Source organism: Lithobates pipiens, unplaced genomic scaffold (genome assembly GCF_037356315.1).
Source record: "Lithobates pipiens isolate NorthernLeopardFrog02 unplaced genomic scaffold, aLitPip1_a1.2 Scaffold_19, whole genome shotgun sequence".
NCBI lineage: Eukaryota > Metazoa > Chordata > Amphibia > Anura > Ranidae > Lithobates > Lithobates pipiens.
The window spans coordinates 336,002,610-336,020,957 of NW_027507764.1; the positions used below are offsets into that span (position 1 = coordinate 336,002,610).

Sequence of the window (18,348 nt, forward strand, 5' to 3'; positions counted from 1 at the left end):
GGTCACTTTTATTTTTTTTTGCATAATGAGGGCAAGGCGCTGCTGAACTGACCCAGTGCTCATTAAGGTGTATGGCCTCAGCCAGCATTGCTCCAGCAGGCACGCCAATCGATGCATTTCGCTCTGCCCACTGGGGCTTAGTCAGAGAGGTCTGTATGGGTTGGTTGAGCAGTGTCCTGCCTTCGTTCTGCTGTATTCTAGAGCTACTAAATTTATTATTGAATTTCCTAGAAAGAGCTAACCATTTTTCTTTCTTATCAGTTTGTCAGACTCTGTTTATACCTACAGTCTAATTTGTAATGCTTACTTGGCTCATTTCTCACCAGTCCTACCTCCACTAATTTTATAGGGTGAAATTACCCAGACAAGGAAATCCGGGCAGAAATAAATGTTAAAATTTATCAAAACCTAAAAACAAAAATGTATTCATAGTTTCATAGTTAGTAAGGTTGAATAAAGACACCAGTCCATCCAGTTCAACCTGAGTGAGTGTCTACAATTGTCCCTATCCCTGTACATTGAACACTCACATCGGTCCCTACCCTCAATGAGCCCACAATCCAAGATCCCCATTCATATACTAGGGCCAATTTTGGACAGAAGCCAATTAGCCTAGCTGCATGTCTTTGGAATTGCGGGAGGAAACCGGGGTACCTGGAGGAAACCCACGCAGGCACAGGGAGAACATGCAAACTCCAGGCAGGTAGTGTCATGGTTGGGATATGAACCAGCGACCCTTCTTACTGCTAGGTGAGAGTGCTAACCACTACACCACTGTGCTGCCCTTGCATTGCAACTTACCAGTCCTTAAATTGGATGACTACATTTGTTTTCTCTTTTTAGTTTTTTTTACTTTATTTTAAGCTGGTAGTCCTGCAAATAACACGTTCTGTCCTAGAGTGACTATGTTTACTCACTCTACTGTATCTATAGAAGGAGCCATGGTTGTCACACAGGCTGATCTCCATTTGGAATTACAGAAGATAATTTGTTAGTAAGATAAAATCAACACATATTTTTTCAGCTTGCTGAAAATGTTGTTAACCGCTAGCCGAACAGCTGCCGCAGTTATACTGTGGCAGGTTGGCATGGCTGCGCAAATCGCCATAGCTATATGTCGCTCCCTTAAGACGTCATAGCAGGTGCCCGCCACGTGTCTTCAGAGCACTCGTGACAGAACGAGAATGTGGTGTAAACACACACACACCCCGGTTCTCTCAGGGGAGAGAAGACCGATCGTGTGTTCCTACTAAGTAGGAACACCAATCGATCTCCTCCCCCAGTCACCCCCTAGTGTTAATTTTTGGCTAGTTTTAGCTCTGATCGCTGTAAAAACGTCAATGGTCCCAAAATAGTGTCAAAAGTGTCCAATCTGTCTGCCACAATGTCGCAGTCCTGATAAAAATCGCAGTTCGCCTCCATTACTAGTAAAAAAAATAATAATAATAAAAATGCCATAAGTATATCCCCTATTTTGTAGAAGCTATAACTTTTGCGCAAACCAATTAATATACACTTATTGCTTTTTTTTTACCAAAAATATGTAGAAGAATATATATCAGTCTAAACTGATTAAGAAATTATTTTTTTTGGGATATTTATTATAGCAAAAGTACAAATTATTGTGCTCTTTTCAAAATTGTCGTTTATATCGTTTGTTTATATCTCAAAAAATAAAAACCGCAGAGGTGATCAAGTACCACCAAAAGAAAGCTCTATTTGTGGGGAAAAAAGGAAATACATTTTGTTTTGGTACAATGTCGCACAATTGCACAATTGTCAGTTAAAGCGACGCAGTGCTGTATCACAAAAAATGGATACCCTGACCTGCCACATTTGGCATGTAATTTTTTTTGGGGGGGGGAGTGCGTACCCAGTTTTGACAGGTACCCAGCTCCCACTTCTGCTCACGCCGTCTAGGCATCTCCTCGTCTCTCCTTCCCTCCCTGCAATCTTTCGGGACATGTCACAGGTACCAGAAATCCTCGGCCATTCAGGACGTGCAGAGCGACTCGCAAATGCGCAGTGCGCACCCAGCTGTGAACCCGCAAACTGTCACAGCCAAGTGCCCACACTTGCAATGCCGGCGCCGCAGAGAGGAGAGGGAGTGAAGCGAGGCTTCGGATGGCTGCATCGCTGGACTGTGGGACCATGACACCTTTTGTAGCTGCTGACTTTTAATTAACAGAAAAACAAGTGGGACTCCGCTTTAAGGTGGCCATACACGGTTACATTTTCATTTGAATGTTTGTTTTCTTACCATCACTGTGTCATCTAATTTAATTTGAAAGCCCATAAAATTTTGTCCAGACCTGCTATTGGAATAAAATCCCAGACATACTCAACAGTTTTCAATATTATTTATAATTATCCCCAAATGAAAAACACATTCAAATTAAATTTGTTTAAAAAAAAAATTCCATTCTGCTACTTCAAAATTTCTTATAACTATGGTCGAAAGCAAATGTTGATTTGACTCCACTAACCTTTAAAAGATCGAAAAAGCATCCCGAAAATTACAATTTATTAGCAAAACGCTACCAGTTAACTTTGACCTGAAAAATGAAAACGAATGCAGCCACTCCTTCTATGGTTAGGATGGTTTTATTTTATTTTTATTCTTGAGTTTAGATGTTCCTTAGGTGCTAATTAAATACTCACATTACTTTTATTAAGAAAAGCATCCATATACTGGTGAGTAAAGCCAGCCATCAACAGTTCGAATGTCAGCCAGTTCAGCAGAAAGGGGCCGAGATTTGAACCATGTATTGGCAGGCTGAAAGCATCCATGTTGATTAATCGATCAGCTTTGGCACAACCAGCCTGCCAGATTTTATGCCGGATGGTCACACTACATTTCTCAATATACACTGTGAAGTAGGAAGAGTGGAGACAGGATTTTTATTAAACTGGCCGGGAAAGTTCTTCCTCTTGGTAGGTACTGAAATTTCAGTTTTCTCTAATCAAAATAAGGGATGTATTTATATATCAAAAAGTGCTATGCAGGCTATATGAAATGAATCGATGTTGCCAGGGTTGGGCTGAAAATTTAACAGAAGCATAGTCTTATACCAATACTATAAATCACGCACATGCAAATAAATTATACAGTGGAGGGAAGGAGTCTGCACACCCCGGTGAAGATGCTTCTGTCTGAATATTTGCCTGCCAGCTGCAGACCATACCAGCAGAGATCTGAGCCTGGGACTGAGAGTGGAGCATCCACTCACCTTCTTCTTCCCACCACTGATCACTGGAGGCTTTCAGGGAGAGACTAAGGGGGGCTCCCTTTTACAGCGAGAGATCACTGCAGCAGCCTGGGTACTATTGAGAGGGCTATTCGCCCATTTCTGATACTGCTAGCAGGGACTGAGCCACTCAGAGCAGGACACTTATACCATACTGCACACTATACTGCACTTTCTCCTAACCTGGACTGCACCTATACTAACCCTATTCCACATTAAGCCGAAAATTTACTGTATCTAAATTACATCTACCTTGCACCTGTACAGAGACTATATGTACCTGTATTGCACCTATACTACATGCAGGTTAACTAGGACTGTTGGTAAGTGCGCCGACTCTCTTAAAGGTCCCCAACGATAGCCGGCTAAATAACATCTCAAAGGACTGCCCCTCCCGTAATAATTATTTTGCAAGCCCCTTTTGTTTCTCTGTTCCTTCCGCTACCATCCTACTTTACTTTTATATAGTGCATACCCACTCAGTCTAGGACTAGCATCGCTGCCATATATGCCCTCTCGCAGTATAGCACGTTGTAGATTACATTTTACTACTGCTCACTGCTGCATTTGCAGTGGCCTTGCTACTGTTTTTGCTGATCTGATTATTACCATTATTAATCTATTAATATATAATTTATGCTTTAATGCTACATTTTTCCCTTTATCACATTTATGAGTTTTGTCACATTCGTATGTAGCTATTGTATCCTATTTTGTTTACTGCGATTTAGCGCAGTAATTTATTTACCTTTTTTCTATAATTTATGCTTGTCTAGTTACCAACCATATTAGGTGGCAATATATTAAAGTGGATCTTCACCCTCTATGTGAAGTTCCCCCACCCTTGACCCCTCCTTCACACAAATAAGGCAGAGTTTCACCTAGGCGAATGACGTGTACCTTCTAAAGATATGCATGTTCCAGGATGCCCTTAATCATTTATTCAGTAAGTAGGAGCGAGTAGGCTAAGCGGCACATCATCACGAGGCCAAGGCCAGCTGAACCTGTTAGAGCCGGTGGGCCTCTCAATGACACCACAAGTAAAACGGCAGTACAGGGCTGAGCTGTCTGTTGACAAAAGAATGTCAATGGGACAACGCTGGATCTGGCGTGTCAGCAAAAGGGTACTCACTGAGGCCAAGATGCAGAGAGCGGTCACTGTTGCTACTCAGTGCACACCAACCCTGAAGATGGTAAAGAGGGTGGTTTGCACCAAGAGGCACAAGCTACCAGCGCGATATCCGACTTGCGTGAATGTCAAGGAGATAGCTGTGCAGGACGGGTCTTGACCCAGCAGGTTAGTAATAGGTCCAGGACAGGCCGGGGAATCTGGCAGAGAGGCAAGTTCATAAGCTGGTAAGAGGAAGTCCAGAAGCAGGCCAGGGGTCAAACACAGGAGAAGGCAAGCAGTCCAGGAACAAGCAAGAGGTCAGAGCACTGAAAACAGAAGGCAATTCAGGGGCAGGCTGAGGGTCAGTCACAGGAGACTGGAGACAATCCGAGTACAGGCCGAGGGTAAAACACAGGAGAGAGCAGGAAATCCGTAAAGCAAGCCAGAGGTCAAGTCCAGGAGAGAGTCAGCGTGGTATCAAACAATTCGGGTCACAACAGATAGACGGTCAAACAGGAACAGGAAGCAAGGTCACAGGAGAGCTAAAAACGAACCAGCAACTTGTCTGAATACTAAGGCCCCTTTTATAGGCCGGTCAGAGGTTTCACGCTATGCGTGTGCTTGTGTGCATGCACGTGCTGCTCAGCGGAGCTGCAAACGCACGTGCGCCAGAGCGCGGTTCTATTGCGAACATGTGTGCGCCAAAGCGCCGTTCCGGCGGTGAAGCTGATGGGGCTGATCCTGGTTACTTCCCTTGAATATTGGTACTGTGCCTACAACACCACTCCATAAGCAGGAGTATAGTAAAAAAAATGGAGGGAGGGGTAGGCTGAAGCACCTCTTTAACCGCTTGCTGACCAGCCGCCGTCATTATACTACAGCAGGTCGGCAGTAGCTATACATTGGCTCCTTTAAGTGGGATAGCAGGCACGCGCCCGCTGCACTGTGGGGGTGCCGATGCTCATGACCGCCGGCCACGAGTGATCATGGGCACAAGAGGCAGAACAGGGATGTGTGTGTGTAAACACACACACCCCTGTTCTGTTCTGTGAGGAGAGACATATTGAGAGTACCTAATAGCCAGGAATCACGATCTGTCATTTCCTCTAGGTCAGTCCCCTCCCCCCACAGTTAGAAACACAGACAGGGAACACAATTAACCCCTTGATTGCCTCCTAGTGTTAACCCCTTCCCCGTCAGTGAAATTTTTACAGTAATCAGTGCATTTTTATAGCACTGATCGCTGTATAAATGCCAATGGTCCCAAAAATTTGTCAAAAGTGTCTGATGTGTCCCCCATAATGTCGCAGTCTCAATAAAAATTGCAGATCGCCGCCATTACTAGTAAAAAAATAATAATTAAAATGCCATAAATCTATTGCCTATTTTGTAGACGCTATAACTTTTGTGCAAACCAATCAATATATGCTTATTGCGATTTTTATTACCAAAAATATGTAGAAGAATACATATCGGCCTAAACTGAGAAAAAATTAGCTTTTTTAAAAAAAAATGGGGATATTTATTATATCAAAAGTACAAAATATTGTGTTTTTTTCAAAATCGTCGCTCTTTTTTTGTTTATAGCGAAAAAATAAAAACCACAGAGATGATCAAATACTACCAAAAGAAAGCTCTATTTGTGGGAAAAAAGGACGTCAATTTTGTTTGGGCGCAGCGCTGCATGACCGTGCAATTGTCAGTTAAATTGACGCAGTGCCGAATAGCAAAAAACGGCCTGGTCATTCAGCAGCCAAATCTTCCAGGGCTGAAGTGGTTACGTTTGCCTTTACTACTTGATTTGGTGCCTGTTTTCTTTGATATAGCACTACTACTGAATGCTAAGTATTACCTGTAATACTTTATGTTTATACAATTAACCTGGTGTGCTAGAGAGGCTGAGTTTTTTTGGAAAAGGTCAAGGCAAAGAACAGAGCACCCATTCTAATCAGTGGGGGTAGCGTTAAATAATTATTCTGCATTTAAAATAAAGTGCAGCAGATTGTTATTTAGTAATTGACTTTAGTGTGTTTAGTATTTTGTAGTATTTTTTGTAGATTATATCATCTGTTTTCATTATTTTTAACACATTTTACAGAAGAATACAAATGCACATATCAGTTTTTGCATAAAGAATGTATATGTCTCTACGAAGATATAAGTTGATACTGTAGGATAGAATCACACATGGTCACATTTTTTATCAACTGTGTTTTAATAAGATGTGTACTACATGCTAATTGTTGTTTTTTTGGGGTTTTTTTCAGGCAAAATACTGGAGGCATAGGAAGCAATAAAGTTGCTTTATTCAGGAATGAGAGGATAGAAGCCAATCAGCATTCAGATGAAAATGAGGATATAGAAGATCACATATGTATGCCTTTTCAACTTATGACATTGGACAAAATGGGTACATGCCATAACACACAAGTCATGAACTGTCTTTGGGAAGAAGAATGTGAAGGATTTGAGGAAGACAGCGACAGTACAGAGGTAAATCAATTTTTTTTCATACTGTATATATTCATAATTGTTGTTGATATCTTAAAAGAGATCTATGGTCACAGCATACAGGTTCATTTTATAACATCAGCAATGTAATAGTATTGCAAACAATATTTATATTTGACAATCCAATATAAGTTTACCTGAAAAATGTCCTTTCATGTTATGAGTGCTGCCTTTCTGCTGGGTATCTCTTCCCATAAATTCCTGCATTCCCTGCATGCTTTACGGCTTATCCTCTACAGTTTACGCTCAATTTCTAAGGACTACATATCCCACGGTACCTTGCCAGTGATTTCTGTGGTGACTCCGCCTCCTGAACTTCTCTTCTGTAGTTCAAAAGGCAAGCTCTGTGAAATGTGTGACAGCAGTGCCTACTCACAGGCATAGTGAATATGTTTCACAGAATTCAGTGAAGTAAATTAAGCAAATATGTGGGACTCTTCATAAAGTAAGTGTACGAACTTTAAGGTCATTCAGATTATTAGGAGTAAACTACAAATAATGAAAATACAATATGGAAATTAATATATGATTTTATATTTTGACCACTATTTGAGGCACATTATGAGGCAATGGCTTGTAATCAGAACTGTAATCAGAAATTCCTCAGCTATTTAAGGAGATTCCTTATTTTGTTTAAATTGCCCAATCGGCCAAATGCATTGGAGGTGGGCCACATCAGTGTTCTGTTTTCCTACAAGGTTTAAAGTAGAAGGTGGTGTGAATGCTATGTTGGGCTCCAGCTTGTGAAATCTAGCGCTTTTTTTGTATGGGCGTCTTACAGTGGTATTAAACCCAAAACCACAAATTGCAGCTTACCAATCCTTAGATGTAGCGACTGCAATCGTTTTCTTATTTGTAGGCTTGTGTCCCTCCGTTTTCACCTGGTGGTCTGGCCAGTAACACACCTTTTGTATTAGATGGCCTCCACTCTAGATGAAGGAACAGGGGAGGAGTGGAGTTAGATGGACTAGCAGATTTCAATACACTAACAAATTGAAGCTAAACTCCAGCTCACAATGCAGTTACACAAGCAGTTACTGCAACAGTTTTTTTCTTCTTTTGTGATCTGAGGCAGCTAAGGAATGACAGCCAGCTGGTTTGGTAAAATCAACCAGTTTGTTTATTTGAAAAAACAGATAAACAAAAATAGTTTTTTTTTCAGCTAAAACAAGTTAACAGTCCAAAGTCTTGGTAAACAAGGGGGTCAGCAACCAGCATCTCAGGTAGTCCAAGAGCTCACACTTTACTCACAGCCTGTGAGCCTCTCTCTCCTCTCTGTTTCCCTGACACAGGTGCTGATTTCCCTCTGCTGCCCTTTAAGCCTCTTCAGCCTGGGGCTTAGCCCCTTCAGGACCAAAGTCCTGGTAATTAGGATTTGGAGGTTCTTCCCAGCTGAACCTCCAAAATGTTGGATCCCTAATAAGAATTGATCAATTAAGATAGTACTGACAATCAGTCCTCTCTTTCAACCAGACCCCCCCCCCCCCCCCCACAACCCTTCACCCTGCATGGGTGAGAACCCCTGAATACTCAGCCAAGTCTTTAAACTGTCCCTCTTAAAGGGACCACATCTCAAATACTGTTGCAATACTGTATATCTGCCATCCAGGACACACTCCCAGTGTCCTGTACAGGTTTTACAGTACATGAATAAATAAAAGCTGATCATTTTAAGCACCCCTGTCAGTGGTAAATGTTTTTTCTGAACACCCTACTGATACATTTGCAGGAAAGCTTGTTCTGTTAACAAGGTGAAAATAAACAAAAAAAAGAAAGCCTTAAAACAAAAACAAACACAGTCATCACATCTAAGAATTGGTAAGCTGTAATGTATTAAATGTTTTCTTTTGGGTTTAATACCGCTTTAGTGTAAACATTTCAGCACTAATATACTGTACATGAGTATCCTGTTTCAGTGTATATGGCAATAAGAAATATGGTGCATATACCAAAAAAAAAAAAGCTAAAACAAACTCTGTAACTAGCAATAACTATTAATCTCTACTTTACTCCTATCTCTAACTTATTCAACCATTACCCCCATTATTCCATGTTTTACTACAAAGCACTCACAGTACTATAGTCCTATAGTCCTATAGTACTATAATCGATCCATGGCCAGTGGATTGAGCATAGAAAGGTTGTACTAGAAAGAGTGACAATGATTCAGGTGTACTGTGATTTTTAACAACCGATATACTGTAGATGTTGCAAGTAAGGACAAGGCTAGTTTGTGGAAGGATCCAATTTATTCTCCTGGTATAACAAAGGGTAACAAACTGGGCCGCCTTTAGCCCTAATGACTCTGAAGCAGCTGCAATTCCCGCATCCTCAACAATGTGGATTCAGCAATTTGGAAAATGGGAAAAGTATATTTTAATGTCAATTTTATAAATTTATTTCTTTTAGCTTTTTGCTCCTAGCGGGTGTTAAAATCCCTTTGCATAGTATGGGCATAAGGGCCCATTCATAGTATTTGCATTAGGCTATGCTGGTCTTGCTTGGTGCAGTACCAACACAAAGTGAAGGCAGTTTGCCCAGGGAGGAGCCGCACCGCAGAAGCCACTGTGATGCAGAGAGGACACAGGAGCCGCTGACCGCTGCCTGTAGGAGCCCGCAACCTGCCCATAGAAGCCCACAACCTGACCGCTGCACATAGGAGCCCTCCTGCCTGCAACCAATGGGGTATGTGCTGGGGTGGGGAGGGAGGGGGATGCCGCTGACCGACCAGCCGCCACTGCTTTGCATGCTGGAAGGGTTCAATAAATTTGTGAATTTAGTTCATTGTCAAGTTTAGTTTCATCAGTATAGCTGCCAATAGAGCAGTGTTGAGAACTTTTTTTAATCAAAGCACCCTTTAAAATTCCCCACAATCTTAAGGGGTTTGTAAAGGTAAATTAAAAAACAAAAAAAAAAGTCTATACTTACCTATTCTGTGCAATGGAATTGCACAGAGCAGTCGGGAAACTCCTCTTTTCAGGTCCCCCGCCGGCCCTCCTTGCCCCTCCCCTCTGTCCAGTGCCCCCATAGGAAGCCGCTTCCCATGGGCACACTCGTGCGTGCTTACACCTGAGTGCCTCTGCTGCGTCCATTGACACAAAGACAGAGGGACTCGGCCCTGCCCCTCGCTCCATTGTCACTGGCTTTGATTGACAGCAATGGCTCCCAATGCCCCAGGAAAGCCAGTGAGACCTGGAAGTGAGGGGAGAAACGATCTGCCGACATGCACGGCGCTGGATCGAAAGGGGTCTCAGGAAAGTAAAGGGGGCTTAGGGGGCGATGCTGACACCTAAAAAAAATGTACCTTGATGCAAGGAATGTTTAAAAATGTTTAAACTTTACAACCCCTTTAGGCTCGGTTCACACAGGGGCGGCACAACTTGCAGCGCGACTCACAGACGCGACCTGCAAACGACTTCAGCGGTGAATTGCAAAACGACTTCTGTATAGAAGTCGATGCAAGTCGCCTGAAGTCGCCCAAAAAAAAAGTACAGAAACCTTTTTTCTAAGTCGGAGTGACTTGAGTCACTCCTATTAGAACGGTTCCATAGTACAGAACGGAGCGCGACTCGAAGTCGCCTGGACAAGTCGCCCCTGTGTGAACCGAGCCTTAAGGCACCTCATTCTGAAATGTAAATAAATAAACTAATACATTTACATAAGTCAGCAACATTCACACATGTAGGACACTCAAAATTAGATTTTTTCCTGCAAAAATAAATTTAGACATTTTGCCAAGGCACGCCGGAAGATCTCAGAAGGCACTCCAAGATGCCTGGACACCCTGGTTGAAAAAGGCTGCATTGGAGTATAGAGAAAATTCCAATTGATATAATTTTGCTTAGAAGTTCATGTGTATGTGTTTCTTCATATATTTCACTAGGTGGAGCCAGAACCTAATCTGTAGTTGAGTAAACTGTATATACTTATTATATACTATGCATTTGTGTTCAATATATAGATGTTATTTTTATGTATATTTAAATGTTCATTATATAATAAATACATACAATTTTAAATAGTTACTTAAAATATAAACATTTTTTTAAACACTCTGTTGAAAAATTCACAGTCAAATTATATACAAAATATATTAGGAATTAATATTTTTCAGCTAATGGCTAAATTACACATAAGGTAAAATTACCAGTGTGCACCTGTGAATTTTTCAATTGATAAAACATTAGGATCATTGTAGATTTTTTTTTCTATTTAGTTTTGTCATTCCTAGAAATATGTGCCAATACCTATTTTGGTATTTAATGAGCATAACAATTGTGATTGTATACGATTTAAGCAATGTTAAAATCTAGCATAGTTTTGCACACCCACATTAGTTTTGTTTAGTTTACCTTGATTCATTTGAGCTTCTACGGCAATATTGTATAAGTATGTTTTTATATTTATGTATCAGCCTAACCCCCCCCAAAATTGATGTTTTACTTATGGGTGGATAATAGTAGGCTGAATAGAACAACTGCACTCTCTTATATCTTGAGAACACAAGTGGTGAAATCTTCCTGTTGTGATTCCAAGGTCTGCTCTCTTTATTCTGATACTCTATTCCTGCTGTTTTCTCTATAAGGTATAATCAAATAAAAAAAAACTCAGGCTGGGTTCACACCTATGTAAATTGAATTCTATGGAGCCGGTTCATGTGTCTGCGGGGTGGCTGCGGAGAGCACTGCACAGAATTGTTGTGCGTCTTTGCCTCCGTTTCAGGGCCGAATTCAGGCAAAGATTCTGATTCTGGCTGGTTTAGGTGTGAACTAAGCCTAAAGGAAGTGGCAAGAGGGCATGGTAAATCACGTCAATTAAGAAAATAGGGTAAATCAGCCCATTAACTTCTGCTGAGCTATGGCAACACTGGTTTACCAAGGATGACCCCTTTATTGTATGGGGGCTTTAAAAATTTATTTTTGATATTCTTTGAGAACGGGTGGATGGTACAATGTGTATTTGTAATGAGGATTAACAATGTGTATTTTTAATATTTATCTTTTTTTTTCCATTTTTATATGGCTCTTTGTGAGCTAAGAGGTCCATTTTCTCAAAAATCAATAATACAGGTTCAGATGGAATCTGACAGCTTAATCACCATCTGGTTTTTCATATCTCTTGCAGTACTCCAAAAGTGATATTTCTGTACTATATACAGTAAATCCTCTTTGTTACCAGGAGCCTAACAGGCAAGACAGAAGCTATGTGAGATCCCAGACAGATAGTCAAAGAAAATAACATGCAGTATGATGAGCTCGGATGATGAGGGTAGCATCTTGCATAGGTAGGTCAGGTGGAAGCCAGGTCAGTGACGAAGGTCAGGCAAAAGCTCAGAATCAGCAATCACCAGAATACCGACTGAAAGACCTTTCAGCAATGAGCCTCAGGTTTAACCTCCTACTTCCCACACTATACCCAAAATATGGCTACAGCGTGGGCTTTCAGTTCTGGAAGGGCATCTATGGATGACCCCCCAGAACCCCGCCTCCCACGTGCCCCCTGGGGCTCACATCTGGCGTGCTGTGGGACTGCTCTGTTTCTTCAGGTCACAGATCACGATGGCCCTTTACCATGTGATCAGTTGTGTCCAATCCCAGGTGATCACATGTAAACAGACTTGCCAGTTATCAGCAGTCCTTTCCTTGCACGCTGTGTCTGTGTGAGGAAAGGAGAGCCCTTAACTGGCAAGCCTTTCAGCACATTGTTTACATTGATAATCATTGCAGCCCCTTCACTGCCGCCTATCAGTGCCCATCGGTGCCATCTATCAGTGCAGCCTCATCAGTGCCACCTCATCTGTGCCCATCAGTATAGCCTACCTGTGAGCATCAGTTAGGAAGAAAAATTACTTATTTATAAATTACAAAATGTTATAATAGAAAAACTTTTTTTTTTTTTTATGTTTTTGTTTGTTTGGCAAAAAAAAAAACCCACAGTGGTGATTAATAGGGATTACCGAACGGTTCGCCCGGCGGTCGGTTCGCGGCGAATTTCGGCTGTTCGCGGTCCGCCCGATCAGCGGACTATTACCGCTGTTCGCCCAGCGGACTTACGTGTTTACTGTGTAAAAAAACTTTGACCTATGATGACACATCCATCATGTGGTACAGGACAGCCAATTGAGACATTACAGCACATGGACACTTGGACATTCCCCCTAACTTATAAATAGACCCGATCCGGCGGCCATTTTACATTCTTTCTACTGTCACTATAGGGAGAGGTTGCTGTGTGGAGCAGGGAGAGACTGCAGTGACCCAAATCGCTAGCTATTAGGTCCACAAAAATTCTTTTAAGGACGGTTTTGGTATAGGTGTAGTTCAGGATATAGGTTTGAGGCACTGCTATTCAAGTCATTGTTGCAGCAGATTGTCTTTTGTCAGTGCTGAGAGAGGGACAGATAGGACTCTGTGTGTTGCAGAGAGGGACAGTCAGGCCGCGTACACACGCGGGGACTGTTCGCTCAACTTTGTTCGTCAAACAGTTTCAGCGGACAGTCCGCTCAAAATTAGCATGGACGGACTTGCCCACACACGACGAACGAACAGTCCGCTGAAACCGTGCGCGATGACGTGAACGGCACGTACGACGGGACTAGAAAACGACGTCCTATACACTGCAATGCAAACTTCGGCGTGTAAATCCTTTCTGAGCATGCGCGGAACTTAGTTTGACGAACAAGCCTACACACGAGGGGACTGTCCGCTCAAACAAAGTTTCAGCGGACAGTTTTTCGGAAATTCCGAAAAACTTTGTTCAGCAGACTGTTCGCTGAAACTGTCCGCTGAAAGCCCACACACGAGCGGACTGTCCGCCGAAACACTGTTCAGTGGACAAAGTTGAGCGAACAGTCCCCGCGTGTGTACGCGGCCTAAGTTTAATCATTAGCTGTTACTATTAGGTCCACAAAAGTCCTTTTCAGGACTGGTATGATGTAGTAGTACAGGATATAGTTTTGAGTGCTATTCAAGTTATTGTTGCAGTAGCCTGTGTTTTGTCAGTTTAAATGGGGACAGACAGGAAGCTGTGTGTGGCAGTGAGGGACAGTCAGTTTAATCAGTAGCTGTTACTATTAGGTCCACAAAGGTCCTTTTCAGGACTGGTATGGTAATAGGGTTGTACACGTATAATATTCTTTCTTCCAAATATAGAAAGAATATTATACTTGACTGCTGCCCTTCTGCTGCAGTAGTCCTTTATGAGTATAGGGACTGAGGTACAGTCTGCTAATCACAACCTACTAGTTCCACAAAAGTCCTTCTAAGGACTGGTAAGGTATAGCGTACTAGAGTATATAGGGTTCAGTGAGGTATAGTCTGCTAATCCTTAAGGACTGGTATAGGTCCACAATATATAGGGTTGAGGTGCACTACTGCTGACTGCTGCCCTATTCTGCAGCAGTCCTTTATCAGTATAGGGACTGAGGTACAGTCTGCTAATCACAACCTACTAGTTCAACAAAGGTCCTTCTAAGGACTGGTAAGGTAATGCGTAGTACAGTATATAGAGTTGAGTGAGGTACAGTCTGCTAATCACAACCTACTAGTTCCACAAAGGTCCTTATAAGGACTGGTAAGGGTGTACTATTTGGTCTGCAGTATATAGTTGTGTAATACACGTATAAAATACTTGCACATATAGAAAGCATAGTATAGTGCGTTTCCACTGTGCAGCATTGTGACTGCTGAGCGGTTCTGCAGCGATACTACAAAGAGTGGCAAACGCAATCCAAAAAAAAAGTATTGTAACTGGTGTGATAGACCAGTGGCCCCCAAAAACAACAGATTGAAGCAGGGTGTTATATACCTTCTTCCACATACATACTGCACATCTCTAGAGAGTTTTGTCACAGGGTCATTTAAAAAATGACAGGCAGAGGAAGAGGCAGGCCCTTCCGCAGGGGTGGTAGGGGTAGGGCAGGAGCAACAGGCTTGAGCCAAAGTGGGAAATTGCAGAAGGTACGTGCGATTACGTCAAAGGAAGCACCAGAATTGGTTGAGTGGCTCACTCAGCCTTACTCTTCTGCACCCTCCTCATCCTCTAGATCTGCACCCTCTTCTTAACTCTCTGCTATGTGCACCTCCAAAGACACTACCACCAACACCACCACCACCACCACACACCTTCCGCTTGAGTCACAGGAATTATTTTCCGATCCATATCAAGACATTTCTGATGCGCAGCCACTCTTGGCATTGGATCAGGAAGAGGAGGTAGCAACAACCGCCACTCAGTAGTCTGACGACAGTACCCAGATCAGCCCAAGGAGGAGGTTGGTCCCCAGTGTTGCTGCCTACTCCGAGATCTCTACTAGCGGTGGGGAAGGTGACGTCGATGATGACGTGTCTAGTGATGTCACGTGGGTGCCCACAAGAGAGGAAGAGGAGGGGAGTTCAGAGGGAGATATGGACCATCAGATAGGGAGGAGAAGCAGGAATACTTACATTGCACAGGAGGGACAAAGCAGACTGCTAATGTATCAGGAGCGAGTCATCGACCATGTACGGTCACATCTGGCGCTCCCAGGACGCCGGCACATGGCTCCGCAGTGTGGGCTATTTTTAACGTGTCCGCTGCTGACAATAGTGTTGTCATCTGCAATCTTTGCAGTCAACGCATTAGTTGCTGTAAGCCCAACACTCACCTAGGGACGACCGCCTTAAGAAGGCACATGAGCAGCCATCACCAAGCCCAGTGGGAGCAACAAAATACACAAAGCCATACTCCAGGCTCTCACCGTCCAGCCTCGTCTTCTACTTCTCCTTCTCCTCTCTCCTCACAATTGCCCTCCACTCCACCTTCCATCATGCCAAGCTCATGTTTTTCTGCAAAAAGGCAGTCTTCCGTGGGCCTAATGTTCGAGCGTAAAAAAAAATTATGACGCCGGATAACCCTCTTGCCCAACGGTTAACAGCTGGCTTGTCAGAACTGATAGCCCGCTAACTACTGCCATATAAACTGGTGGATTCGGGGGCCTTTTTGAAAATTTGTGGCCATTGGAACACCACAATGGAAGGTCCCAGGAAGGAAGTATTTCTCACAGAAGGGCATCCCAGAGCTATATGGCCATGTTCAGCGGCAAGTGAATGTACAGTGGTGTGAAAAAGTGTTTGCCCCCTTCCTCATTTCCTGTTCCTTTGCATGTTTGTCACACTTAAGTGTTTCGGAACATCAAACCAATTTAAACAATAGTCAAGGACAACACAAGTAAACACAAAATGCAATTTGTAAATGAAGGTGTTTATTATTAAAGGTGAAAAAAAATCCAAACCATCATGGCCCTGTGTGAAAAAGTGATTGCCCCCTAAACCTAATAACTGGTTGGGCCACCCTTAGCAGCAACAACTGCAACCAAGCGTTTGCGATAACGTGCAATGAGGCTTTTACAGCGTCCTGGAGGAATTTTGGCCCACTCATCTTTGCAGAATTGTCCTAATTCAGTTACATTAGAGGGTTTTCGAGCATGAACGGCCTTTTTAAGGTCATACCACAACATCTCAATAGGATTCAGGTCAGGACTTTGGCTAGGCCACTCCAAAGTCTTCATTTTGTTTTTCTTCAGCCATTCGGTGGTGGACTTGCTGGTGTGTTTAGGATCATTGTCCTGCTGCAGAACCCAAGTTCGTTTCAGCTTGAGTACACGAACAGATGGTCGGACATTCTCCTTCAGGATCTCTTGGTAGACAGCAGAATTTATAGTTCCTTTTATCACGGCAAGTCTTCCAGGTCCTGAAGCAGCAAAACAGCCCCAGACCATCACACTACCACCACCATATTTTACTGTTGGTATAATGTTCTTTTTATGAAATGCAGTGTTCCTTCTACGCCAGATATACTTGGACACACACCTTCCAAAGAGTTCCACTTTTGTCTCATCGGTCCACAGAATGTTGTCCCAAAAGTCTTGGGGATCATCAAGATGTGTTGTGGAGAAATTGAGACGAGCTTTGATGTTCTTTTTGCTCAGCAGTGGTTTTCTCCTTGGAACTCTGCCATGCAGGCCATTTTTGCCCAGTCTTTTCCTGATGGTGGAGGCATGAACGCTGACCTTAACTGAGGCAAGTGAGGCCTGCAGTTCCTTGGACGTTGTTGTGGGGTCTTTTGTGACCTCTTGGATGAGTCGTCGCTGCGCTCTTGGGGTAATTTTGGGCGGCCGGCCACTCCTGGGAAGGTTCACCACTGTTCCATGTCTTCGCCATTTGTGGATAATGGCTCTCACTGTGGTTCGCTGGATTCCCAAAGCTTTGGAAATGGCTTTATAACCCTTTCCAGACTGATAGATCTCAATTACTTTCTTTCTCAATTGTTCCTGAATTTCTTTGGGTCTCGGCATGATGTGTAGCTTTTAAGGATCTTCTGGTGGACCTTACTGTGTCAAGCAGCTCCTATTTAAGTGATGCCTTGATTGTGAACAGGTGTGGCAATAATCAGGCCTGGGTGTGGCTAGAGAAATTGAACTCAGGTGTGGACAACCACAGTTATAGTATGTTTTAACAAGGGGGGCAATCACTTTTTCACACAGGGCCATGATGGTTTGGATTTTTTTTCACCTTTAATAATAAACACCTTCATTTACAAATTGCATTTTGTGTTTACTTGTGTTGTCCTTGACTATTGTTTAAATTGGTTTGATGTTCCGAAACACTTAAGTGTGACAAACATGCAAAGGAACAGGAAATGAGGAAGGGGGCAAACACTTTTTCACACCACTGTATCTCTGGCACACAGTGTCGGTGCCAAGATACATCTGACCACAGACACGTGGTCTAGCAAACACGGGCAGGGAAGGGATATCACTTTTACTGCCCACTGGGTGAACCTTCTGACGGCCATCAAGCATGTAACCCGTGGCACCCATGTAGATTTGGTTTTACCGCCATGGATTGCATGCAGGCCTGGCTCTTCTTCCCCTCCTCCTCCTACTCCATCCTCCTCCCTCTCCTCCTCGGCTGACTCCTCCTTTTCCGCTGCTAGCGTCTCTTCCGCTGCGCCGCCCAAGCTCCCCAAAACCTATTCGACATGCCAGGTGAGACGTTGCCATGGCGTGCTGCGTCTGTTGTGCCTGGAAGCCAAGAGCCACACTGGCCCGGCACTCCTTTCAGCTTTGCGTTCACAGGCAGATCAGTGGCTAACACCGCTCAATTTGACAGTTGGTAAAGTGGTGTGTGACAACGGTGCCAATCTGCTTAGCGCATTGAAACAGGGCAAAATTATGCACGTGTCATGCATGGCACGCGTCTTAAACTTGGTCGTGCAGCGATTCATTGTCAAATACCCTGGGGTCCAGGACATCTTGCGGCAGGCAAGGAAAATCTCACCCATTTCAGAAGATCTTACACGGCCATGGCTCGCCTTGCTGACATTCAGCGGCGACACAATCTGCCGGTCAGACGTCTTATTTGCGATTGCCCGACGCGATGGAACTCAACCTTCTATATGCTTGATAGGCTGCTCCAGCAGAAACGTGCAGTTAACGTC

The 18,348-nt window shown here is 43.3% G+C and overlaps 1 protein-coding gene across 1 annotated transcript in view; it reads left to right on the forward strand.

Annotated features, from left to right (window-relative positions):
• The window catches only part of MYLK4 (myosin light chain kinase family member 4), a 232,870-nt gene that overhangs the window by 57,243 nt on the left and 157,279 nt on the right, over positions 1-18,348 (forward strand). The window contains exon 2 of the mRNA XM_077492098.1: positions 6,627-6,852. Coding sequence (XP_077348224.1) covers positions 6,627-6,852 — 226 coding nt within the window. The remainder of the gene's footprint in view (positions 1-6,626; positions 6,853-18,348) is intronic.